This window comes from Sarcophilus harrisii, chromosome 4, assembly GCF_902635505.1.
Source record: "Sarcophilus harrisii chromosome 4, mSarHar1.11, whole genome shotgun sequence".
Classification (NCBI taxonomy): Eukaryota; Metazoa; Chordata; class Mammalia; order Dasyuromorphia; family Dasyuridae; genus Sarcophilus; species Sarcophilus harrisii.
In genome coordinates this window covers 334,067,918-334,095,189 of record NC_045429.1, presented here as the reverse complement: position 1 = coordinate 334,095,189, position 27,272 = coordinate 334,067,918, and the positions used below count along the sequence as shown (strand labels likewise).

General features: G+C 38.7%; 1 protein-coding gene across 2 annotated transcripts in view; it reads left to right on the top strand.

Moving 5' to 3' along the window:
• The window catches only part of PLXDC1 (plexin domain containing 1), a 149,831-nt gene that overhangs the window by 65,927 nt on the left and 56,632 nt on the right, over positions 1–27,272 (top strand). For both annotated transcript variants that reach the window (XM_031966169.1, XM_031966170.1), the window contains exons 8-12: positions 6,132–6,227; positions 12,414–12,495; positions 20,218–20,278; positions 22,506–22,641; positions 26,937–26,972. In XM_031966169.1, the coding sequence (XP_031822029.1) occupies positions 6,132–6,227; positions 12,414–12,495; positions 20,218–20,278; positions 22,506–22,641; positions 26,937–26,972 (411 nt within the window). The remainder of the gene's footprint in view (positions 1–6,131; positions 6,228–12,413; positions 12,496–20,217; positions 20,279–22,505; positions 22,642–26,936; positions 26,973–27,272) is intronic.

The window sequence follows — 27,272 nt, the reverse complement described above, 5'->3', positions numbered from 1 at the left end:
TAATAATTTTATAATCCCCACATTCAGTTACACAATCCCATATGGAGTTGCTAACCACAGTTTAAGAAGCTTTGACATAGATATCTTGAACAGGTGTCATATGTGTCCAAAACTGAACTCATGAGCTTTCTCACAAACTCTCTTCCTTCCAAGTTTTTCTTTCATTATAGAGAGCATACCCTCTCAGTTCCCCAGGCTCAATCTTGATGTCACCTTGACTCCTCACTATCTCTCATCTTTTATTTCTAATCTGTTTCCAAGGCCTGTCAATGTCAACTTTGCAGCATCTCTTGAATATACTCCTTTCTTCAGATATTGCCATCACCCTGGTACAAGCCCTCATCACTTTGTGCCTGAACTATTAAAATAGCCTCTTAATTCCTTTTCTTTCCTCAAATCTCTCCCTACTCTAATCCATCATCTACTCAAATGTCAAATTAATCTTCCCAAAGAAGATCTGACTATATTGCACACAAACCCCCACCATCATTCAATAAATCCCATTGGCTCCCTGCCACTTCAAGGATCAAATATAATCAAGTATATCAAATCTATTTGGTGTTCAAATTTCTTTACAACCTGGCTCCCTCCAACCTTTCCATTCATCTTACACCTCAAGCCTGCTCTTCCCCATATAATCTACAATCCAGTGACTACAGTTGCTTTGTTTTTCCTTATATAGGATACTCCATTTTCACTAATTGTGTCCTGTGTTTGGATTTCTCTCTCTCTTCATTTTTTTCTCTTGTCAAGTCTCAGATAAAATCCTATCCTTTACAAGAAGTCTTTTATAATTCCCTTCGATGTTAGTGCTTTCCCTTTGAAATTGCCCAGTTATCCTATATATATTTTGTTCATATATAATTATGTGCATGTTGTATACTTCATTAGATTATACATTTCTTGAGGACGTTTTTTGTATATTTTTTGTATATTGAGCACTTAGCATAATACCTGTCACATAGCACATGTTTAATAAATGTTTGTTGACTTAGTTCAGGAAATGTTGAGAGTAAATGCATGTATATTAGATCCATAAAGTTCCAGGGCTAATAGGACTCTTAGAGAGTCTAATTACATCATGTAATAGAGAAGAAAACAAACTTAGAGAGGGGAAGTGACCCTGCCACATGAGTTAATGGTATAGTTTGAAATATAAGAAACAATAACCAAGATATAAATGAATTATCATTTAGTACACTGTTGTTGTTTGTCCTTAGTATTGGAAAAGAACCAACAACTTCATAGGTGACGTCTTGCTTTTTGTATGAATTGGATTTAAGTGAAGCAGAGCTGTACAAAGTCATCAGCTTCACTCTTTGTTCCTGAGTCATCAAAGTCCAGTGACAGGACAAAACCCAAGATGACTGGCAGTGACCCAGGATGCAGTGGATAACCTTGGCATTTTTGATGCCTGACCAATCTCTGAGCACTCTGCAGTGACTGCTTCAGTCTCCTTTATGGCTATTAGAACAAATTGTTTTCATCTACCCATTCCCGTGAGGAAAGTCGGCACATGCTTGGAGATGCCCTCCTAACTCACTGACATAGAAGGTCAGGTTTGAAGCCTGTAAATCACCCTCAACCTGGTTTAGTCTGTCTGCCAAGTTAGTTTGCCAGGTTTTGACTGCTGTACCTGCTACAGTTTCTTGGAGCCATCGATGAGAGTTAGGTAAATCAGTGGACATTAAAAGTGGATGAGCAATCCTAAAAAGAGCTCTGCAAGCCCTCACACCAGAGGTGCTCGTCCTTCTGAACACTCTAGCATAGGTGCTTAATAAATGCTTATTGACTGACTATGAGACTTGATAAATTCTCATTTGAACTCAACTTACTACGACAGGGATAGAATGTGACACAGGAAAATTCATTTTTTCTAATGATGGAGCAAAAGCTGATGTGACCCTTATAGAATGGATCAGTCTTGTAGTGAGTTTCTAGCATTTTAAAAGGTTTATCTTGTGATTATATTAGATGTAGGTCAATTGAATCAGAATAGTCCCATCAACACATATTCCTTGAGATGGTCTCAGTTTCATCCTTTGACATTTTGTTGTATTAAATACTGCTACAGTAAGTGGGCAATTGGCCTATTAGCTTGTAACTGTTTTTAGTTACATAGGGATTTTGTTGTAACAGGATTCAAACAGTATAAATTGAAGATAAACATCCCAAGATAGAACAGGGATGAGGAAGGCCAAGTTTAATACTGAAAAAAAAAATCAGGATTCAAGGCAAGTCCAATGGACTTATGATGAAAAATGCCATCCACGTCCAGAGAGATAACTATAGAAACTGAATGTGGATCAAAGCATAGTGTTTTCACTTTTTTTGTTGTTTGTTTACCTGTTTTTTTTCCTTTTTTGTATTTTTTCCCTTTTGATTTAATTTTTCTTGTGCAGCATGAGGAATATGGAAATATGTTTAGAAAAATTGCACATGTTTAATCTGTAGTGTATGGCTTGCTATCTTGGGGAGAGGAGAGAGAGTAGGAAAGGAAGAGAAATTTGAAACAAAAGATTTTGCAAAGGTGAAAACTATCTCTGCATGTATTTGGAAAAATAAAATACTATTAAACTCAAAAAAGAAAGAAAAAAGAAACCAGGAAAGTTGGCAAGAGAATGAGCTGCACAAAGACACAGCCCATGTGGTGATTTATCAGTAAGCCTCTCTTCACTTAGACACTAAGGGGTGCTTTGGAGGGAACTCTGACTTTGTCCATTTAAACGCTAGTCCTGCTATCTCAGGATAGCATAGACTTGGATTTAGAACAGAAAAAGGACCTCAAGAGAGCCTTGAGTTCAACCTCCCATTTTAGAAATGTAGAAACTGAGGCAAAAATAGATGGATGTTTATTCAAGGTCATACAGGGATCAAGTATCTGAGCTGGAATTGAAACCTAAGTACCCTAATTTTAAATCCAGTCTTTCATCAATTCTGCTGCCATCTTGGTATAGGCCATTTTCATCCATCACCTCACACCTAGACTATTATAGCAGCCTCCTAATTGTCCTCCCTGCCTCAAGTCTCCTTCAACTCCAATGTATCTTCCACTCAGCTGCCAAAGTGATTTTCCTGACATGTAGACCTGACTAAAAATGCTGCTACTCAGTCAACTTCAGTAGCTCCTTGCTCAAACAGAAAATGCTTTCATTTTTTTAAAGTCCTTTATTACCTGGCCACTTCCTGCCTTCCCAAGCTTCTTAACACTTTACTCACCTTCACATACTGTCCAGTACAGCTACCCTGGCTGTTCTTCATTTAGAATGCTTAGTGCAGTTTAAAATTTTGTTAAGCAATTAAATGGCACAGTAGCTAGAGTCTTGCACCTAGGATCAGGAAGACCCGAGTTAAATCTGGCCTCAGAAATAGTAGAAATAATAATTTGTGTAACTCTTAGTAAATTACTTAATCTATCTCGGTTTCTTCATTTGTAAAATAGGGATAATAATAGTACCTCTCTCTAGGTACCCCTATGAGGTAGGATCAAGTGAGATGATAGTTATTAAGTATTTTATAAACCATAAAACAGTATATATTATCGTTCAATCATATATATGTGTGTATATGTGTGTACAATATATATTATGTTTATATACACATATGTATATATATATGTATGTACATATATACATGTTTGTTACTGTTTTCAATCATGTCCAATTCTTTGTGTCCCTATTTGGGGTTTTGTTGGCAAAATAGTGGAGTGGTTTGTCATTTCCTTCTCTGGCTCCAAGCCCATCATTTATCTGCTGCACCACCTAGAGTGAAACACTTTCTAGCAATTAGTTATCCCAAAATGGAATGGACTTTCTTGGAATGTGTGGGTTCCCCCTCCACTGAGTCAGGGGATGACAAGACTGTTATCTAACATTATATTGTTAACTTATTGGGGAAATCTTAGAGAGGATTAGTTGGTAGGGGTCAGACTAGATGTTCTCTGAAGTCCCTTTCAAGTCTGGAATTCTGTTTGTCATCCCTTTCAAATTCCGGGACAGAGTTTGGGTCAGGGCCTGAGGCTGAAGACCTCACCATTTAGTCCTAGGACTCCAAGAAGGCAGAGCAAGTTGGAGACCAGCCTGACCAAGGTATCATATATGGGTAGTAGCTGAAGAACAAAAACAATATGTGTTTATATATACATACACATATATATGTATATATTCCTGGTGGGAAAGTCTAGGAGTAACAGTGTTGTAAAACTATACTAGGATTTCTGGGATACCCTTTATTTTGTTTATCTGGATTTTCTCCTCCTAATAAACCAAGGACTCTTAACCAGAGGTCCATGAACCTTAAAAAAAAAAAAAAAAAAAAAAAAAAAAAAAAAAACTGTTGTGATAACTGTACTTCAATATAATTAGGGTTTCTTCTGTGATTTTATTTTTTGAATTTTTTTTTGAATTTTTAATTTTAAAACATTCTTATGAGGAATCTATCCATCTTATTCAAGATTCAATTTTTATTGACTATTCAGTCAATAAAAATTTATTAAGCATTACTATGTTCCAGGCACTGTGCTAAATGCTACAGAAAAAGAGGCAAAAGATAGTCCTTGTTCTCCAGGAACTTATAGTCTAAAAGAGGAAATGACAAGCAAGCAAATAGGTACAAACAAGTTATATGCAGGATAAATAGGAAATATTTAAAAGAGGGGGCATTCAAATTAAGATGGTTGCAAAAGCCTTCCTGTTGAAGATGGGATTTTAGTTAAGACCAAGGAAACAAGTAGGCAGAGATGAAGAGAGAAAAGCATTTCATACATGAGGAATAGCCAGAATAAACTCCTGGAACCAAGGAATAGAATATCTTGTTCATGAAACAGCCAGGAGGTCTGTAACACTGGGTTGAAGACTTCACTAGGCTGACAAAGGGACCCAGTTAAGAACCTCTGTACTTGTGATATCATTTGACACCTACCAGATTGACTAAAATGATGGAAGGGAAAAATTACAAATATTGAAAAGGATATGGAAAAATGGAAACCCCCTAATTCATTGTTGGAATTGTAAAATGATGCAACCATTTTGGAGAGCAATTTGGAATTATGCCCAAAGAGTCATTAAACTACTTATACCCTTTGACTCAGCAATATCACTGCTTTGTCTATTAGCAAAGATGATTAGGAAAAAGGAAAAGATCTATATGTTCTAAAATGTTTACAACAGCTTTCTTTTTGGTGGCAAAGAAATGGAAATTGCAGAGATGCCCATCAGTTGGGGAATGGCTGAACAAGTTGTAGTACATGGTTATGATGGAATACTACTGTGCTATAAAAAATAGTGGACTCAATGATTTTAGAAGATTATGGAAAGACTTGCACAAAATAATGAAGAACAAATTGAGCAGAACCAAGAGAATATTGTATAACATTATATAACATCTAGTTACAGTAATATTGTTTTAAGAATGACTTTGAGTGAATAAGTTATTTTATCTATTATAAACACCTGAATTAACTACAAAGGACATATGGGGAAAGATACTATCTGCATCCAGAGAAAGAATTGATAAATATAAATATGTATAGAATAATTTTACAGATATATACGTATCTGTGCCTAATGGTAGTCATCTCTAGGATGGGGAGAGGGAAGGTGGAAAATATGTGATAATTTTGTTGTATATTTGAAAAGAATAGCAGATTGTGTATTATAAATTTGCAGTTTCATGTACAATAATCTTTTTTATTGTACTATGTTATGGGAATGGTTGTTTTATTCCATAAAATTTTTTAAAGAACTTCTGTAATAGACTATGAGCTTCATAAGAATCAGAAATGTGTTATTGAAACTTTATATCTCTCCTTGCTCCTAGGCTGATGTTTGTTGAATACATTTTTAAAAGGTACAAATTATGTAGCCTACCTATTACTGTGGGCATAGTATATCTTTATTTGACCATAGAAGCATAGAAAGAGTTTGAAGAGACCTTAAAATCAGTTTATGGAATACTTTCATTTTATAAATAAGGAAACTGAGGCACAGAAATAAAGTACCAGAAGCAATGTGGTTATGCTGGTGACAGAAATGTGACTAGAAAGAGGGATGGTACTAGAATGAAGAGAATTTGCCCAGTTAGAAACTTCTTCCCTCCCTTCCCTGCACTGATCAATCCTGTGTTTGTTTCAGAATCTCGTCGCAGGACAATTTATGAATATCACCGAGTTGAACTGGATACCAGCAAGGTCACCAGCACATCAGCTGTAGAGTTTACCCCACTGCCAAGTGAGTAAAAATTTTGCCAGGATTTGTGTCATCTCTGAGTTCACTACCATAGGACATTTCTGTTCGAATAAGATGTGGAAGATACTGCTTTTGAGAACTCTGGGGCTGAGCAACCAAGGTTGGGAATCCAGGAAGACAACTGAGCCATAACATCCCTTTACTTTGGGGAGATATAATTTGGGAGTTCATGAGTAAGAAGGAAAAACTGAGAGTCAGTCTCAAAGCATAGACAAATTCTGGGCCAATGGCCTTTTCTTCCACCCCCACACCCCCTCCTTCTCAGTTGTCTTTGAACTTCTGCTAAATGGTATTATCACAAATAGTTATAATCTGTGGTAGCCTGGCCCCATCTCAAACAAGACCAAACTGTGGGATGGTTAGTCATGGAAAGTCAGGACTGGAGCTGGGACAAAGGAAGGAAAAGCATCATTCCTATTTGGAAATGGCTTTTAATTTCATCATAATTCTGAATGGATAGAAAGTACTTGTGAATACCCACAACAGTTTCTCCTTATCTCTTTAACTTCTGTTCGCCTCTTTTTTTTTTTTTTTAACCTCTTCTCTTAAATGCCTCCTTTTCTAGTCTTTCCCTTCCTTTTCTCTCTTCTCTTCCTTTCTTCTCTAAAAAAGAGAATTATGACTAACATAGGGTAAGCAGGTCTTTGCCTCAGGATGCCAAAACTTAAAGAACACTGATAGTTCTTATGTTTCCCTATAGAAGCATAGAAACAACTGAGCTTAGTATCTAGTTAGCAGGAACAATTAAATAATATAAGAATTTGATGCTTCCTGAGTAATTTCTCCCTCTGGATGCTGCACCCAAAGAAAGCTCCTCTCTTCTCCCCCTCAGTGTTACTATCTCATCAAGTTCCAGGAGTTTTGTCTCCCTAACACAACTACATTTATCTTTTAAATTGGATTTGAAGGTGCTTTTCACATCATTTATTTTAGGCACTAGGCTCTACCTGGAAGGGTGGGGTTAGGGAAGGAGAAGGAAGAACAGGAAGAAAAGAGGAGGAATTGGAGGAAAGGGGAAAGGAAGAAGAAGAGGAAAAGAAGGAGAAAAGGAAGGAAGAGAAGGAAAACAAAAAGGAGGAAGAGATGAAAAGGGAAAAAGAAAAGAAGGAAAAAGAGAAGAAAGAAAAGAAGGAAGAAGGAGAGGAAAAAGAGGATGAGGGGAAGTGAAGGAGCAGGTAAAAGGTGAAAGGGAAGAAAGAGGAATGGGAGGAGAGGAAAGAAAGGGGGAAAAGGAGAAGAAGGAGGAGGGGGAGAAGGAAGAGAAGGAGAGAAAGATGGAGAGAAAGGAGAAGAAAAGAAAGGAGGAAGAGGAGAAGAAAAGAAGAATAGAAGAAAGGAGAAAAAGAGGAGAAGGAAGAGTAAAGAGAGAGGAGAATGGGGAAGAGGAGGAGAGAATGTTCCAACTTCATTTTGGTTCCAATCTCAAATCCTTCAGAAAGCATATGCCGACGCCCACTAGACTCAGAGCACATGTACCATCCTTCCTATGATGGTCCCTCTGTCTTGCAAAGTAGGACAAAACCACTAACAGGTGCATCAGCTCCAGATCTGCTGAAAGTGCTGACTTAATCAGACTCCTGGCCAAAGGATTGCAGAAATCCAAAAGGATCTCCAAAACATTTCAGAACTGGGGATATATTAAGAAACAATCAAAACAAAAGAAAAAGAGGGGAAAGAAAACATTCTGGTGCTGATAGAAACCCTGAGAAACAGGCCTGAGATCCTTGGCATGTGAATGCAGAAATGGCATCAATTCATAGAATTTCTTTACTTTGGGGAAATGTAGTTTAGGAATTTATGGGTAGAAAGAAAAAAGAGGGAGTCAACCATCATCATACAAAGCCTATCCTCTCAAAAAAAAAATTTTTTTTTGGTGGCAAGGCCTATTTTTTTCAAAGAAAAAAAAAAGCAGCAATTGGTAGCAAGGCATAGATAGATGTGCAAGGCTAATTTCCATACCCAAGTACTAAGGAATAAATCAAATTCTCTTGGGACTATATTTCTGGGACATTCTCTCTGTACATTTAAATCATCCCCTTCCCCAGGGAATTAAGTGAGCTTTTAACAGCAAACAAGATACCTGAAACCCATAGCAGAAATAAAGATCAGTTGATTTTATTAAATCCATGTGATGCTTTTATTATTATAGGAATATATATTTAGAACTGAAAGAGATTTTAGAAGTCAGCAAATCCAACTCACCTAATTTTAACTGATGAGGAACCAAGGCCCATTGAGGTGACCCAGCTGGCCCAAGTTAAACAGATAGTAAGCAGACATCAAGAATGCCCTCTCATTCCAAAGTGATCTTCTCCATTACTGAATGAGATAAATGCAAAGTATTATGTAAAGGGTAGCTTCTATTATTATCTTATATATGATTTGACCACAGAGTTGCAACCTATGTCCAATGTAGCCCTGCTTTCTTCCACAGTTTCTCTCCCCATTCCCATCCAGCCTAAAGGGGACAGTAGGAAGGCTGACCATCCCCCTCTCCTGTTCCATAGCCTCCACCTTGCTGAGAGGAAAAAGCATCAACATTAACTAACCAAGGCTCAACATTCTTTTCTGCTCCCTACTCTTTGTCTAGTCTACAAGGAATCAGTGGTGTTGCTGACAAATATCTATAATGTTCTGAACAATTCTCTCTCCCTAACCCATCCCACAGGGGGCCAGCTAGGTGACCAAGACCCAGAAGACCCTCTTTCTATTCTGTAATACTCCTTCCCACACCTTGCTCACCCTTACTCAGTCCACAGGAAACATCTGATGACCAAAGCCCAGGGCTTTTAATCTTTAACCTGTAACATGTTTTATGGACCCTATGAACAATTCATATTATACTTCCAGTTAAGATGATAATGTGAAAGGTTGTAGGGGAGCCAAGATCTTCCCTGAGAGAAATGACTATGTCTTTCTTATATTAATAACTAATTACTGAATCAAGACTAATGTTTTTTTTTCCCCTTTTCTGCTTTCTCCTCCGGAAATCAACCAATGTGGGAAATCTTTTTTTTTTTTTTCAAAGACTTACCCAAATAAGATGGCTGAGATCTAATGAAAGACAGTAAAAGAAATTCTAAGTTTAAGCTGAGGGTGGATTCCTGCTCATTGTGTTTACTCAGATTAGTTTGAAAAATGTGGATTCTCCCTTTTGTCAGACAGGTGATATGGAAATTGATGAGTATCTTTGACCAAAATTTAGGTGACCCAAGTCACATACTCTCATGACCCTCACTGTAATAAAGCTCAGCTCTCATTATAACATAATTCTCATTTTTCATTAATTGCTCACCAATTAGAATTGATTAACATCTTCAGGAACACTTGTTCTTCCAAGGACATATAAACTATTAGCCTACCACCATGAGGGAAGAAATTATATCCCTTAAACTTTTTAAATGCCACATCCTCATTCTCAAGCAAATATCCCAAAAGAAATAGAGTTTTTTTTTTAATCCAAAGAATTCCTCTGAAATGGCACAAAAAGTAATCAGAAATCAGTGGAAACTGGAAGAGAGATTACACTGGACAATTCCATATAAGCATTAGTGAGTGTAGACCTGAAGCTTTTGAGTAATGGGAGAAAGGCCCTATTGGGAAGAGAAGAGAAGAAAGTAAACACAAAACCAATGGATACTATGGGTTAAGAGAATTTCAAATGATAAAAATAGATGAAGAGTGATTCCACACACAATAGATACAAGCAGAATCTCAGAGAAAAAAAAAAAAGCAGAGTGAGTATGTAACTTTAAACACTACAGGAATGGCTAAAAGCAATGAAGAGATTAACAAATTAAATTAATGGGGGGAAATCTTACCCAAGTGCTGAACTCCCTGAAAAAAAATAGAATGGAGTATTCAGAATTCAATGACTTCCTGAGATAATAAAAATATTAAAACCAAGTGAAAGGATTGGAAAAATAAAAGAAAAGAAAAGCTATCTATGATCAAAAATGTGTGGGACGGATGCTAGACCCTCTTACCCCAATTGATTACTCAGAGCTTTCTTCAGATACAAACAGGAAGCATTTATTCAGTTCTTGCAAGGAGAGGTCCAAACACACCAGCTGACCAGACACAGAGCCTTTCAGCTCCCATCTCTCAGCATGGTGTACTTGGCTTGCTGAGTCTGAAATAATGAATTGGTTAAATAACAAAAAACTTGGGTTCATTGGATGGACTGAAAAGGAAGTAACCATTGACCAATGGTCAGCAATGCTGTCTATTTTCTGAAGCTTAGACCTAAGTTCTGAGCTTTCCTGCCCTACAAACCTCTGAGAATAGGGATCATGTGACTTCCTGAAACTTAGGCCTAGGATTTGACCCACTCCATCACAATAGACTTTTTGAGTAATCTTTACCTGGTTTTAATGAGTCTAGATTTTGGGGTTCCCCGTTAGGGAAACAAATGATGAGATTAGGGTTCCTGGTGGTCAGGGAGTTAGATGATGAGGTTAGTGGCAGGTTCGGGGTTCAGGGAACCAAGTGAAGAGGTTAGGCTCCCCTAAATCCCCTTAGGATTTGGCGTAGGGTAGAGAGTTGTGGGAACTCCCTTCTGGTGGCAGAGATCCTTCATAAGGGAATTTACAAACCCAAAAAGCTGGACTGTAAAAAGAAGTTTATTATTGGCATTGGGAAATCAGCCTTTGCTATGCATGAATAGAATGGCTGAATTCCTTGGTGGCAAGGTCCTACAGAGAAGTAAAGTTTCGAGTAGAGAAGTCCCAATAGAGAGATATAAAGTCTTGTAGGGAAATAGATGAAAGTTAAGAGAGGGTAATGCTGAAAGAGAATATCATTTCATCAGGCAGAACTTGTTCCTATGCCAGGGATGGCATATTAGGTCCTCTGCAAGGACTGAGCCCCAGTTGGCTTATTTTATAAGCCTTGACTATAAGCTGGGGCTCATTCTTGATGGAGGCTGGTTAGTGCAGCTTGAGCTGGAATTTGAATAGAATTGAATGAGTGTCTCTAGATTTGATCTTTAATTCAATGGGAAGCTTAATCAGTAATGAGTGTTATCAATGAGGGTGGTGCCCATCTCTCAGGATAACAATGAAGCTGTTTATCCTGTTTTCCTCCAGCAGGGTCTTTTACCGAGGCCAGGATTCAAGGAGAATCTGTCTTTCAAGGAGTTTTAGAGAGTTTCAGAATCTCCCCTTGTCATTTTCATTCAAAAATAACTCTTCTGGAAAATAGACTAAGAAAAAATAATTTAATTAACAATAAGTGATTATTAATAATTAAGTTAATTTTAAATTAATTGTCAGCCTCTCTAAAAATCATGATTAAAAAAAATATAAACATATTTCAAGAAATCATTTTAAAAATTGCCCAAATCTATTAGAATCAGGTGGCAAAGTGAAAATAGAAACAATCTAATGATAACTCTCTCAAAGAAACCCTCAGTTGAAAACACCCAGGAATATCATAGTCAAAATCCAGAGCTTCCAAGTCAAAGAAAACAGTACTGAAAACAGTCACAAAAGAAAGCATTTCTCCTGCAAAAAAAAAAGAGTGTTATCCTACAGGAATAGACAAATGCACCTTAAATAGAAAAAGGAAACCTGGAAAGATAATTGCTTTTGAACAACTGAAAGGAGTAAATGATGATGAAATTCTTAGCATATAAAAGGAAAAGAGGAAAGAGTCCCTTCAGTAATTGCTGAGGGGGTAAAGCTGCATATAAACACTGGAATTGGTTTTATTCTATTTTGTTGATCTTAAGAGAAAAAGAAAGGAGATAGAGAAATGGAGTACAATAGGAAAGAAAAAGGAGAAAGTAGGGGAGTGATTGATTTACTTAACCTAATTAGGGTATCTACAAACATGGAGGAAGGAACATCTCATGAACCTTACTTTTATCTAATTCAAAGGAGAGTTAAAGAGATATACAGAGAATTTAATATAGAAATGTTTAAATACAATTTGAATTTGGTATAGAAATATAATAAACAGGAGGAGTACAAAAAGTTATTTAAAAGGAATAACAGATATGAAAATAATGGGTCAGTTTCATGGCACTATGACCCCAGCTTCATTATTAAAGGCATTTTTTTTCTTAAATAGCCCCAATTCTTGATATCTCTGTCTGCCTGCCGGATTGTTTACCTTCTTGGAAACTCCCATCCAAGGGGACTGATGTCTCTGCTTTCTCTCTTTCAGCCTGTTTGCAACACCAGAGCTGTGAAGTCTGCGTCTCCTCAGACTTGACCTTCAACTGCAGCTGGTGTCACGTCCTCCAGAGGTAGCGTGGACAGGTTGACCCTGATGTCTTCCTTGTGCAGGCAGTAGGGGTAAGGGGAGAGGAAAATGGTTTGCCCACCACCTCCTCTATGACCTTAACATTCCCCTGCCTCTTCCTTTTGTCCAGTTACTTGACATCATGGGAATGTGCATCCGACTGGATGTGGTGTGCCCTGATTCAAATCCGGATCAGCTCTTACTTTCCCATCTAGGAAACAAGTCACATTATTCAAGAACCTGGAGCAGGATCTGAATCTGGGCTCCTATTGGTCTTTAAGAGAGGTTCCTAGAGTACCCCGGGTCACCAATGCCATGAAATAGATTGTCTTGGATATGCCATCCTTGGGACATCAGGGATACTATATCCAAAACTATGAATAGGAAAGTTAAGAAGACAGTTTACAGAGAGGAAACCAGAATAATTCTTTTCCCCAGACTAGACTGGGGAGGAAGAGAGTAGGAATGTATGTATTGGGGTGATGATTGCTGAGAATATTTACTTTTTTTTTCTTTTTTATTGATATCTCTTGTTTTGACCTCACTTTTATTTCCATATATATATATATATATATATATATATATATATATATATATCCCTCTCCTTTGCCCCAGCTAGGTGGCACAGTGGATAGAACACTAGGCTTGGAATCAGGCTCAGCTTTATCAGTTCAAATCTCCTCTCAGACTCTTACTAGCTGTGTGATCCTGGGCAAATCACTTAATGTTGTTTGCCTCAGTTTCCTCATTTATAAAATGAGCTGGAGAAAGAAATGGAAAACCACTACAGTATCTTTGCCAAGAAAACCCAAAATGGGGTCATAATGAATGAGACATAACTTAAAGTGACTGAACAACTACCCCAGCCAGAGAGATTCCCTTTATGACAAAGAATAAAAAAAGGGAAAAAAAAGAGTTTAGCAAAGCTAACCAATTCATCACTCGAGTCTGACAGTATGTGCTGTTATATTTCCATAGTCCTCCCCACCTCTCCAAAGAGAGGGAAGTCATCATTGAGAATATTTCTACTGTTTATTTTATTACTTTTTTTGTTTCAATTAAATGATTTTGGCGGCTCTCAAAAAGTTAGTGAAAAAGTGCAGACTTTGGTTGGTTTGTTTTTGGAAACAGAAAGTTTTGGGTTTCATTCAAGTTTGGGAATGAAAAGTGTTGAAATCAAACTCATTTTCACATTCAAACCCAGTTCTTCATGGAGCAGATTGGGAATCCCTGCTCTGGTTTCCTGACCAGGAATTTACTTTGATAAATAAGGAACAGGAGAAAAACACTGTTTTTTGGATAACAAACTCTTACAAGCCTGTAAAGCAATAGAAACTTAAAAAAAACCTTTAGGCAACTTGAAAATTATAGTGTCACGGTTCCCATAAAGCTGTCATATCTTCAGTCACCATTTCCTTTCCTCCTTTCCAAAATCTTGATGCCTAATTAGAAACTGACTCCTATATAAACAACTCTCTTTGCACAATACTGACACTGTCCTTAGTCCAGAGGTGAAAAGCGGGGTGGGGGGGTTTGCAAGTTAGGATGCTTGCATTCCTTTCCCAATAGAAGCACTTTTACTTTTCCTCATTAAACATCAGTTTGCCTGCCTGCCAAATGGGTTAGGGTCTTGTGGTTTGGGGAAGAGATTACAGTAACTTTAAAAAACAATAGATGAATAGTACCACATGTGGAAAAAACATGGATGAGTTATTATCTGCAACCACAGGGAGCACCCACACAGATGAGATCATAAATCCACCCAAGTATCCAAATTAATACTAGTACTTCTGGTGAGAGAGCTTGCTGAACTTTTTCAGGGCCGCTTATCCTTGAAATCCACCTAATTCACCCAACTCTTGCCTGTGAGTCCAAAAAGCTGTAGTATCTCTAGTGGCCATATCCCAGCATATCATTTCAGCAGATGGGTTAAACCCCATCCCTCAAATCCATCAGTGAGTCAGGGAGAATTAACTCCACAATTCATAAAGACATCAGAATGGGTGGATGAGAATAATTTGTTCCAATGAGTTGGTCAGGCGTTACAGATGCCAAGGTCATCCCTTGCATCCCAAACCATCAGCAGTCATTTTGACTTTTGTCCTGCCATTAACCTCAATGACTCTGGAAGAGAAAAGGAGGCTGATGACTTGGTGCAATTCTGTCTCACCTAAATCCAAGCCATGCGTAAGTCAGGACATCATCCACAATATCACTGGTCCTCTTCAAAAACAAAGGACTAAAACTAGCTAACATATCTTTAAAAATGAGAAAACAGTTGAGCTTCTATGTACAAGCATAGGAAAGCTAGGATGTGCAGTGGGTAGAAAGCTGGGACTGAAGTTGGAAAGATCTGAATTCAAATATGGCTTCAGACACCTACTAGCTGTGTGACTTGGGCAAGTGGAGATAAAGCCAATAGTGTCCAAACTAAGTCCAGCACCCCCATGGTGGAGCAAAGGGCCACCAGGCTGAACAAGGTCCAGGTCAGAAAAATGAAACAGGTCAACGCTTTGGTGCCCATCATTCTTGGGATTAGTCCATGGATGCTGCGCTTCCAACTTGGGCGAGATGAGGGGCCCAGTCTTCTCCCTTAGAGCACTCCTCCAGAAAAGAAGTATAGGATTCTCTGAGGGGAATATGAGGAGGAAGTGGGTCCCAGGTGTGGGGACAACCACATTGTACAGAGTCAGCGATGGAATATGATATATGGGGAATAGCTATGATATCAGTATTTATTGTACTGTATATTCCTTCTGTGGAACTGTAGTCAAGTCTTCCAGCCCTGATTTCTTCACATTATTTCATTTAAGTTTTCCATAATTTTTTACATTCTTTACATTTGTTTTTCCTAATTGTGTTGTAGCATTCCATTCTGTTGACATATGGCAATGTGTTAAGGCATTTTCCCTACTATTGAGCAATTGTTTCTAGTTTGGAGTGTTTTGTTTTGTTTTTCAATTAAAAATAATGGTGCCATAGGTATATTTGAAGAAATCCCTTTATTCTCTCTCCCTGACCTCTGTCCCCCTGTTTTTGATGAATAGGGGTTAGTCCTATAACAGAATGACTAGATCAAAGAATACAATCATTTTTACTCCTCAGAGGCAAGAATAACATTTTGTAAAGTATCATACTGTTACTTGAAGGCAAATAAATGTTGAACTGGGACCACTCAGAGAGTGGTGGGTAGTGACAGATTTATACAGTATTATAAAAGCAAAATGCTTATTTACACTGAACATATATTTCTATTTCACATGTAAGTCTGGTCCCAGACTAAGACTTGAAAAAGGGAGAAGGGAGAGGTAAGGGAGAGTGAGTGAGGAAGAGAGGGAGAAGAGAAAGCCGCCCAGAGAACACAATGGTTTAATGATGTTTGGTTCTGTCTCAACTTTGAGAGAAATTGATCAAGACACCGTTGGGGAAAGGGTTATGCAAAGCCTATATTTTCAACTAGAGTACTATACAATATAATTACAGAATAATTCACTCAGAAGAAATGCAAGAATATAACTTCACTATTAAGTGGGAAAATATGTTGACACCATACTTTCTCTTGGAACACCTCCTTGGGTTCTCATATCCCCTCTTGTGACTCTCAAGTCTATAACTTTTAATAAGATGTAGGAAATCCTCTTATCTAAAAACCAAGGGAGGGCCAGGTATATAGCACAGTGGATAGGACACAGGTCTAGAGTCAGGAGGACCAGCTCAGACACTTATTAGCTGTGTGACCCTGGAAAAGAAAAACAGAAAACCAAGGGAAAGACAAAGCAGCTGGCATGGGTGAGAGATTCAACATGGTGTCTCCTAACATCTATTTGTTAGAATATCCCATGGAATCACTCTAATGGTTTCTCTTTTTTCTCCCCCTCTCATCTTCATCCACCATCTGCTTCAGATTCCAAGCTTTTTCCCCTTTTTTTTTTTTTCTTTTCCCCCTTTCAAGATGGGAATCATGGGCTCATGGTTTTAAAGGGGGAAAGTCATCTGATTCATTTTACAGATGAGAAAATTGGAGATATGAAGGGTCTTTCCCAAGTGACATATGTAAAATACAAACACAGGTGCTCCAACTCTAAATCTGTTATTTTCTCTACCATGCTGTGGGGACAGACGGTGGTATCTGATTTTCAGCTAGTTTAGTAACTATGTGAGATATCTTCCTTTTATCCCTTCACTGAAACTTGCTTCTTCTACTTTGGGTCAGTGTGATATAATGTCAGAAGGTCAAAATGGCAAGTTTGGTCCTTGTCAGAGCACTGATAACTTTATGCAGAGGAAGAATCCCAGCTCTTCAAACACTGACAATGGACAAGACCAGCCAACCATCCCCAAAACGGGTACCATTAGTCATAGGATGGACCAGCATAGCGCAGTAGAGAGAACACTGAGCAAGAATCGGGAGCAGAGCCATAACTATAAAGGGATAACTAGGACTTTGTCCTATGGTTTAAAATGTAGAGAGCTCTGACTGACTGCAGTCCTTCGGCACCATAGAAACAACAGAGCTTAGTACCTAAAATAATTAGTCAGAATAGGAAACTACAAGATAGTGGACTGGGGTGAAATTTCTTTCCATCAGGTACCTTGCCTTCAACTGAATTTCCTCAGGTGCAAAAATTCACATGTACAGCTCCAAACAGAGCCTAGGGTTGCAGCTTTAGTTTCATCACAAACTGGCTGTGTAACCTTGGATTGACTTCATTTTTTCTGGCAAATGAGGAGGTTTGACAGTATCACTTCTAAAGGTCCTTCCAACAGTGATAGAAGGGGCTCTGAACTGAAGGGATTGTAAGAATGACTTAAAAAGCCATTGCTACTGAAAAAAGCGTCTCAAAGCAAACATCCCAGTGATGTTGAGCCAGCATCAGACAGCAAAGTCATAATACTTCTCTTGAGAGAGAATATCTTGGAGCTCTGTACAGCAGAGTTTATGTCAAGTTTTCTTCCTTAGTTCTCTTTCGTTTTTCCTGTTATTTTTCCCTGCAGATGTTGTTGGACCCAAACACAGACTTGTGGATTTCCCTGGCATCAAAGACTAGAGAACAGAAATTTTAACCATCATGATTTTGAGAATTTTTTTTCTCATTTAGCCCCATCTTCTTCTTTACTTTTCCATCTTCCCCATAGGAAACTGGTGCCTTCCAGCACAGCTGGACTAAGGAATGGTCTCCATGGGGACTTCTGACTTCCAGCTTTTTTATCCTTCCCAGCAGGAATCTTATTTCTGATCATTAATGGTAAAAAATTGGGGAGAAGTGTGAGCTAATCCCCTGAGTTACTAATAAGTGATGGCACATTCCCTCTTTTTGGCAGGATTGTTCTTAGTGTAGGGAAGGTATGAAAAACTCACCAAGTTCCTGCAGCCTTCTTGGGATTCTGCCTCCAAAGAAAAGTAAAGTGTGTGGCCATTTTTACAATCTTTCAGTGATTTCATTTTTCTGGTTGTCCCTTCAGATTTGAGATCATGAGGCTCATTTGGGAACTTGAATTTCCCAGAACTATAACTAGGGCAGGTCAACTGGGACTTTGTCCCAGGGTGCTGAATTTAGCGGGTTGCACATTTATTACTTTAGTAATGGGGAAACAGTTGAGTTTAGAGCCAAATTCACAAGAATACTAGTTAAAATGGAAAGCTATCAAATAATCTGCCAGAGAAAGTTAAAATCTCCCCTCGTACCTGCTGCCTCCCCCACCCACCTTGTATTCTTGCACACATACTTCATGCTGTTTGCCATGGGCATGGCTTGTCATATTTACCCTAAGTGCAAAAATACCTAGTTACAGCTCTGAAATTACTTATCCATGAATAGCTGCTCTTGATGGAAATTGTAAACAGATATCCCCAGGGAAGCAATCTCATATTTTGTATTTAACCTACACGGTGCTTCAGTGAACCAGAGGGGGGAGAGACCATTTACCTTGAGTTATAGCCCTGAGCTGGGTTTGAAAGGTATAAAATGCAGTCCTGGGCACAGAGCCCTAATATCTTTGTTTTCTCGCTTTCAAACCTTACCTGAATTTAAAGCTTCCTGGGGAACTCATACCTTGGTGTGGATTTCCAGCACTTCTTGGCAACCTGCTATCTTGTCTCAACTGATTCTTCAATGACACTAGGCAAAAATTGGTTTGGGCAATCAACTCCAACCCACTCCAGTACCCATTACCAGCGGGGCCAAGCCCACACATTGCATCCCTTAGGATAAAGGAAGTTTTATTCCCTTTCCATCACTCCTTCTTCTTCCCTATGGCTACAGCTTAAGTTTCCCTCCCTAGTCAGGTTCCCTGCAGATATGCCATTGGTCACCAGTATGCCTAAGAAAAAGAATGTGGATAGTTCATATAACCCACTCCCATACTCAGAAAAAGAATTCAAAGGCTACCATCCATTGCCAGTGGAAGAAATATATTCTAGGTAGCATTTAGTTAGTATTTTAACATTCACAATACACTTTTACATGAATTATTTCACAACAATTCTGGAGGTCAGTGCTATTATTAACTATTTTATAGATGAAGAAATGGAGGCTGAGAGAAGTTAAGTGACTTACCCAATATCACAGAGAGACAGAGACAGAAACAGAATTGGATATAGACATATTTATGTATCTTTCTATTTATTCTTAAACTTAGAGCATCTCTTAAGTAATTCTTCTAGCCAACTTAAATTAGCAATAAATTTGCTTCTCCCCTAAATTGTCCAACAAGGGTAAAGCATCCAGGTTAGATCCTCTGTGAAGGATTGCTAGTCAGCTCAGATTTATAAGACTAAGATGGACTTTAGAGACCATCAAGTCTAAGTTCCTCATTTTACAGATGAGGAAACTGAGGAACAGAGAAATTAAGTGACTTGTCCAGAGTGATATAGCTAGTAAGGTATCTGTGGTGGGATTTGAAGCCAAGTGTCTTGCCACCAAATCCAATGCCCTCGCCATTATGCCATCTGCCTTTCGAAGAACCCTGCCTGTCTCAGTCTCCAGCTCAGATCCTTCAGGTTATAGCCCTAACATCCTCATGGCAATGCACTTCAATTAAGCTTCAGGCCCCAGAATCTGGGTCTGCTGATTATTTAAGTGCCCTGACAAGCTCCCTCACTGCTCTGCTTACATCTTTCAACAAAGTAGAAGCCTTTGGTCTTTTAATAAATAAATAAGTCTTCTGCAAATAGATAAATATTTATTTAAACAAAAAATAAATGAATGGATAAGTGAATAAATGAATAGGAACGTAAGTATTCATCTATTCATTTACTTATATTTGTTACTATAATTTATTCATTACTTTTTCATATTACTATTATTCCCAATGAGTCCTGCCACGTGCAAACAACAGCTTTATCTGTAGTAGAACTTTTGTAGCATCAAAGAACTAGAAACAAAGCAGCTGTGGGGGCTCCTAATTTGGAGAAAAGCTAAACAATTTGTATATTAGGAATAGGAACTAGAGCATTTCTAAATAGGAGCAGAGGGACAAGGAATACAATAACTGCTTTTTTGCCTTCTTTCATAGGGGAAAGGAGGTAAGGCTGTATCACTGGCTTGAGTCCCTGTGCCTGGCCAGTAGCCTGGTACCGTGGGAATGTGCCCCAGCTTCCTTTGGGAAGGTCTCACCATCCTCCCTGTAGTTGGTCTGTGTCCGCCTCGAGTGAAATGAATGAGGAGCTCCTTCACTCTAGGATCAGACAAGCGACAACCTTTCTGTGGTATCTCCTTCCCTGCAGGTGTTCCAGTGGCTTTGACCGCTATCGGGAGGAGTGGTTGGCCTACGGCTGCGCCCAAGAGGTGAGAGAGAGATGATTTGCTTCTGGCCATCTGGGTTGAAATGTGGGGAAAACAGAGGTCTGTTGGCAGCTGGCTCAGCCATGTGGTTAATTCTGTTGGCTGCTATAAAGTCAACATCTCCACCTGTGATAGTTCAAAGGCTGTCCTGGAGCCGATCAGATTAGGACTGGGAGACCGAAATGTCTATGATTTCATTGTTCCGCAGAACAAAGAAATAGCATCAGTAATGTTCCATGATATAGTCCAACGCTGGAAATTTACCCAGAGCCTCGAAGGAGAGAGAACAGGGGCTCTGAATCATATTTGGCAGGGCTGGGCAGAGGCCACAACATGGCTAGACCTGACTGGTCTTCTGGTGAATTGGGCACTCGGCTGGTTAAAGGGATACTGTGTTCAGGAATCAGAGATCATGGGATCAATCATCCTATGAACCACTCAGGTTTAGAAGGGGGAGGTAAAGATTTCTGTATACATAATGAACCTCAGACTCCAATCAGTATAATTACTCTAGTATTGGGAATGAGTTGGATAGAATTATTCACATTTCTTTTATATTATAGGATTATAAAGATTTCTGTATACATATTGGAACTCAGACTCCAATCAATATAATCACTCTAGTATTGGGAATGAGTTGGATAGAATTATTCACATTTCTTTTATATTATAGGATTATAAAGATTTCTGTATACGTATTGAAACTCAGACTCCAATCAATATAATCACTCTAGTATTGGGAATGAGTTGGGTAGAATTATCCACATTTCTTTTATATTATAGGATTACAAAGATTTCTGTATACATATTGGAACTCAGACTCCAATCAATATAGTCATTCAAGTACTGGGAATGAGTTGGACAGAATTATCCACGTTTCTTTTATATTATAGCATTAAAAGGTCCTCTTCCTCTGCTATCATGGGATTATCAGGTTAGAGCTGGAAGGGACCTTGGAGCCCATCAGATGTCCAGCTCCCTCATTTTACAGATGAGGGAACTGAGATAGTGATTAAGCTCATATTAGTCAGGCTCACATAGGAAATAAAAGATCTGAGGCAAAATTGGACCTCTGATCTTCCTGACCTCAAACCCAGCACTTGATCTAACCTTGCTCTACCTCACCCCCTGCCTTCTACCAAGATGGATTGAGGGACATTGTGGTAAAACAGGTGGCATTGAGTCAGGAAAACCTGAGTTCAAATTTTGAGTCAACATTTATAATTAAGCTTCTTGAGAGCAGGGATTATTTCATTGTCTGGATTTGTGTCCCCAGTATTTAGGGCATAGCAGCCCTGTATGATTCCAAGGACAAAACACTTAACCTTTTTGGAACTCAGTGATCTCATCTATAAAATGGACCAGGGGTGGGAGGTGGGAGGAAGAGGTGGCTAGACTAATAGCTCCTCAAGTCTTTTCCATCTCTATGATCCTATGGAGACCTGGGTTCTAATTTTGATCCTGGCACTCACTAACTTTGAGACTTAACCCCTGAGCCTCAGTTTCCTCATCTGTAAAATGGGAACAGTAATGCCTGCATCATCTATCTCTTAAGGTTGTGGTGAGGTTTGAAGTGCTATATAAATAGCATCAGGTCAAGGATATTTCTAAGAAAGACTATAGCTGTTCGTATTTTAAATTTGTTCTATTAATATTTTGACCCTTATTTTCTAAAGAACTTGAAGCAGATTAAATTGTGCCAAATGAGACATAGAAGAATAAAACTGTAGAGAGTCTATCTGAGAAAGGGGGAAGGAGTAAATGCCTTTAGACACAAGAGTCATATCCTTCTAAACACCTCCTAAGTTATTGATCAGTCATTTCAGTCCAGTCCTGCTCTTTGTGACCCCATTGGAGGTTTTCTTGCAGAGATATTAGAGTGGTTTGCCATTCTGTTCTCCAGTTTATTTTACAGAACAGGAAACTGAGGCAAACAGGGTTAATGACTTGCCCAGGGTTACACAACTAGTAAGTGTCTGAGACCGAATTTGAACTCATGAAGAGGAGTGTTCCTGATTTCAAGCCTGGCCCTCACTCCCTGGCCACCTCATCAGCTTCCTAATTAGTAAAAATGAGGTGATGGTATTGAACAAGATGCTCTCAGGGATCCTTTTCTATGATCGCTTATCCTATGATCCCTAAGGCCCCTTCTAGCTCCAAAACCTTAGTCTTAAACAGAACTGAGACCACTGTGCAAAGGAAAATCCTCAGAGATGGCTCTCTTTTTCAGGCAGAGGGCAGGACATGTGAGGATTTGCAGGAAGAAGAACATTATGCTTCATCCCCTGAGACCTTCTTCACCCCTGTTGATGGAGAATTCACCACTTCTGCCTCTTCCCTCTTCATTGACCACCTCACCACAGAAGGTACATCCAGGCAGAGCCGTAACTAGGATAGACAAGTGGGGCTTTGGTCTAGGCCACCAAAATTTAGAGGACGTTATAGCTTTCACATTCCATCCTTATAAAAAAATAAAACAGAGCTCAGTACCTAGTTAGCCAGAACAATTAGTTAAAATAAGAATCTGCCAGATGGCATACTTTCTGTTCTTTAATCTAACTTCGTCCTCAGTCCCAGCCTTCTCCATGAAGCTGTGACTAGAGTTTCTCTTCCTGTGCAGCCTTGCTCCTGGAATCTTTACCAATACTCTCCCTGACTAAATTTGTCCTTGAAAGTTGCTTTAAAAGCTTGTTTCATGCCAGTTGCCCTAGGCACAGTTTTGTAAAGTTTTCCTTGGGTAGCAAAACTGACCTGCATACAGAATATTGGAAAGGGCAAGAGAGGATAGAATCATTGAGTTGATATCTGAGTCATGGATTCATCACTGGATCCTGAAAAACATCAGGGTGATGTATACTCCAGAAACTTTCCTTCAAATGTCTATCTGAGGGACACTTTCACAAGTCCTGGGGATCAGTCTATCAATTGGGACAATATTGATACACAAGAAAAAGATAAGAAGGTAACTAGGGCAGGGCAATCAGGGCTTCATTCTAGTGCTTTGAAACTTAAAGGGCATCAATAGCACTTATATTCCTCTATATAGAAACATAGAATTCTATATATTTCTATATTCTACATCCATACACATACATACCCACATATACATAATATGGCATATGGAAATAACTTTGCACCTAATTAGCTAGAGTAATTATAATTCTTTCCCCTCCTTCTCTGGTCTCCAAAGCAGTAGTACCCCATGAAAGCCCCTGCTTGGCCCAGCCCAGCCCAATCCTGCCCCCTCTTCTTCATCCAACAATAACCATGTCCTGACGTCTCTCATCCTAAGAGAAGAATCTGAGGTCCAAAGACTTTTCATAGCTTTCCCCAGCTGAATTTGTCTTTTAAAAAAAGTAAATTTAAGAATGCCTTTCCTGTTGTTTACCTCCAGCTCCCTCACCTTTATTTTTCTGCCTTAATCTGTCCTGGGCACCAGAATTACTGGTTAATTGTTCTGGAAATAATCCTTACTCTGAGGAATTAGCAAAATAATGGAGTTTTCACTTGAGTGAAGAAATCAGTCAGTCCAGTCAAGTAACAGATAATTACTGAGGGCTTCCCAGAGCACTGGGCTAGGCACTCTGGGGGATACAAAAGAAGTCTATGACATGGCCCCCTCCCTGTAAATAACTTGCAAGCCAGGTGACGATCACACTTTAACCAACTAGTATATAATCTTTGCTAAGCTGTGTACTACTGACTTTGAGTCCAGTAAAGGAAGGGAAGAGGCTTGGAATACTCAGACACTGGCTTTTGAAGGAGGTGGATGTGGAAATGGGCTATGAAGGGTAGGGAGGATTTCAGTACATAGGGGAGAAGAGGAATGGCATTCCAAGGAAGGGGATGAATCTGACTCCAGCTTTAGAATGTAGAAAGGTAGAAGATTGGGCTGGACTTGAGTTCTTTTCTCTGGCTCTACCACCAATGAATTGTATGACTTTGAGCAAGTCACTTTTTCTATTTGTGCCTCAGTTTATTCCTCTGTAAAATGGCAGTATGAACCAGTTAATCTCTAAATTTCCTTCCAGCTCAAAATCCTAGGAAACACATGTGCAAAATAGAGATTCCCATATAAGAAGGGAGGGAGAAGGAAAGAGAATATAGAAGGGTGGGGGGATGAGGGGAGAGAAAGACAGATAGAGAGAGAAGTGGGGGAGAGATAGAGAAAGACAGAGAGACAAAGAAAGACACAGAGAGAGACAGAGACAGGGTGGGAGGAAGAAAGGGGATGAGGAAGGGAGGAGAGATGAGGCAAAGGAGGGAGAGAAGAAGAGGGAGAGAGGAAGGGAGAGAGAAAGAGAGAGAGCGAGCTTTTATTTGTTTGTAATTTAAGGGAAAAAATTTACAAAGAGGCCAGAACCATAGTTTTTACTATTATATGAACTGAGTAGTTTTATCTTTTGTGCATAACCAAGGACTATACCACAACCCCAAACAACCACCTTGAAAATGGGTACAAAAGAGAAAGTGTGGGTAAATTATTATAAACTTACTCTTAACATTGGACAAATAAAAGGCTTGTTCTGCTGGCAGTGTATCAGTAGAGTCATCTTCCCTAGCAGAGGATAGTACATTTCACTTTTAATTTGTACTCTTAACATACTATTTCTTCTGAACCCAGGAACCGGGGTCCCTACTCCCATTTCATTACTAAAGACCCCTAACAATAGTTACTTATTGTAATAATGAATATCAATCCATATTCTTCCTGCAAAGGAAATAACATAGCTGACCATATTACTTTTTAACTATGTTATTCCCCCACCCCAATTTTTAAGGAGTCTTGGTCAGTGAATAAATATTTAGTTAACCTCCCATGTATTATGAATGGGACAAAAAGTTAGGTTTGGAGCAAGTGTTCTACACTCTACCCAGGACCCCCTACCACGGGTGTAGGAGCTACCAAATTTTCAGTTTGAAGGAACTCAGCTTGGAAAGGCTGCAGAGAGGGAGAGTACATAAGTGGAAAGATACATGATTAGATGGATGCAATTGGAAGGACACAGACACCTGCCTTGTCATTTGATCACTCAAAGGGGCAAAAGGGTTGCTTGGTAGTTGCGGGAAAAGTCTCTTTCCAAAATGTTGACTTTCTCAAGATCACTTCTCTGAGAAACAACAAGGAATATCCCATTAAGTGAGCTAGAAAAAGCCAAACAGGGATTTCTGAATGAATGGCAAATAGTTGGAAGCTGGTCTTTGCTTTCAGGAGAGACTGAAAAATCTGGGTGCAAAAAAAAATGAAGCAACATATTAAAAGCGGCGGCGGGATAAATTACATTGGATAATAGTAAGAACTGATGATTTACTGGGGGAGGAGAACCTAAAATCATCAGCATTAAAAGAGTAGCAGTCATTTATTGTAGGGAGAGACATACATGTGTATGTGTGTAAGTGTATACATGTACACATAAATATATTATATACAAATATATGAATAAACAGAAATATGTATGTCTATGCATAAATATGTAGATATGTGCGTGCATATATAAAATACAGGTATATATTTATGTATATACCTGTATTTTGTGTATATGCTTAAATGTGTATATATACATACATGTAAAGATAAATATTGTGTGCAATTTACATGCATAAATATGTATACATTTATGCACAAATATATGTATATGTATGATATAGAAATGTGTGGTGCATGTATATATAAATATACATAAATACACATGCATATACATGCATGCAAACACACCTCAAAAGCTGCTGTCAGGATCCTACAGGTTCTGACATTGAAGTCCCTTTTACTTCTGACACAGGTAGATACAATATAACAGGGGGCTCAAGTAAGTTATGATTGAGATCACAGCTGCTATTGACCTTGCAAGGCAAAGTCATCCTACATTTTTGTGTTCTCAAGCCCTCCAGTTATCTGCCGCCAGATATTTGGCACATAAGACTTCTCCAGAGACATCAGCTCCCTCAAACATTGTGTTTCTTTCCCATGCAAGGTCTTGTCTGGTTGCTCTCCTGTTCTTGTTTCTTTCAACTACCGGGGCTGTGCAGCTGCAATTTTGGGGCCAGCTGAAACACCATCCCCAGGTTTTGGCTCTCCTGCTCTTTTGCCCGTAGGCAGCCCCAGAATGGAAGAGGGACTGATAGCCTCATTAGACTATTAGCAGCAGCTGTTGACTTCCAGCCCCATAGCTCAGCTGCCTGGTCCCCCCTGTTTATGGCAATATCTGTAGGACATCATTGCATTGTAGTGGTCAGTCTTGTACAATCTATATAACATGCAGTGTTCATGATGATGACCCTATAAAAACTAAATTAAATTATATTCAGCAATCGCTAACTTAAAAACAAGAGAATATATATGAACATATATATACATACACATATATACATATATACACATATTTATTTATACATATGAGAAATCATTTTAGAAAAGTGTCCTAAATAGTTACTTTTTTGTTTTTTTAGTTTATGTTTAGAGGAATAAATTTCAATTAACTAGAAAATGCATTTATGTGAATCTCTTATATTTCTGAAAAATCAAGAACTAAATCTAAAACAGTTTTTAAAAATTCATCTTTTTGCGAGTAGGGAGCAAGAAATTGACTTTTTTAAAAGTATAGAATAAAACAATAATGTTCTTGTCCCCTTATTTCTTCTTATTTCTTCTTGCCTCTTTAAGATGATACAAAGTTGAATCCATATGAGGGAAAAGATGGTAAGTATTATATTTTCTATGTACCTGCAAAAATTTTTTTCTCTCAATTTAATGTAATTTCCTTAGAGATAAAGGCTTTAAAATTTTTTGTCTTTATATCCCCAAGAATCTAAGGCTGTGAAGGCACTTAATTAATGCTTGTTACTGGATTGGTTGATTCCTCTATATTCTGCTAGCACTTGGATTTAACCCTCCTCAGACTTTGGGCACCTTTTGCCTTTTCCCCCAAAGCTTGGGGAAGGCTAAATCCCCTGGGCACCTTCTGTGTTCCTGAGGCTATGTCCCCAGGGGCTTTGAGGA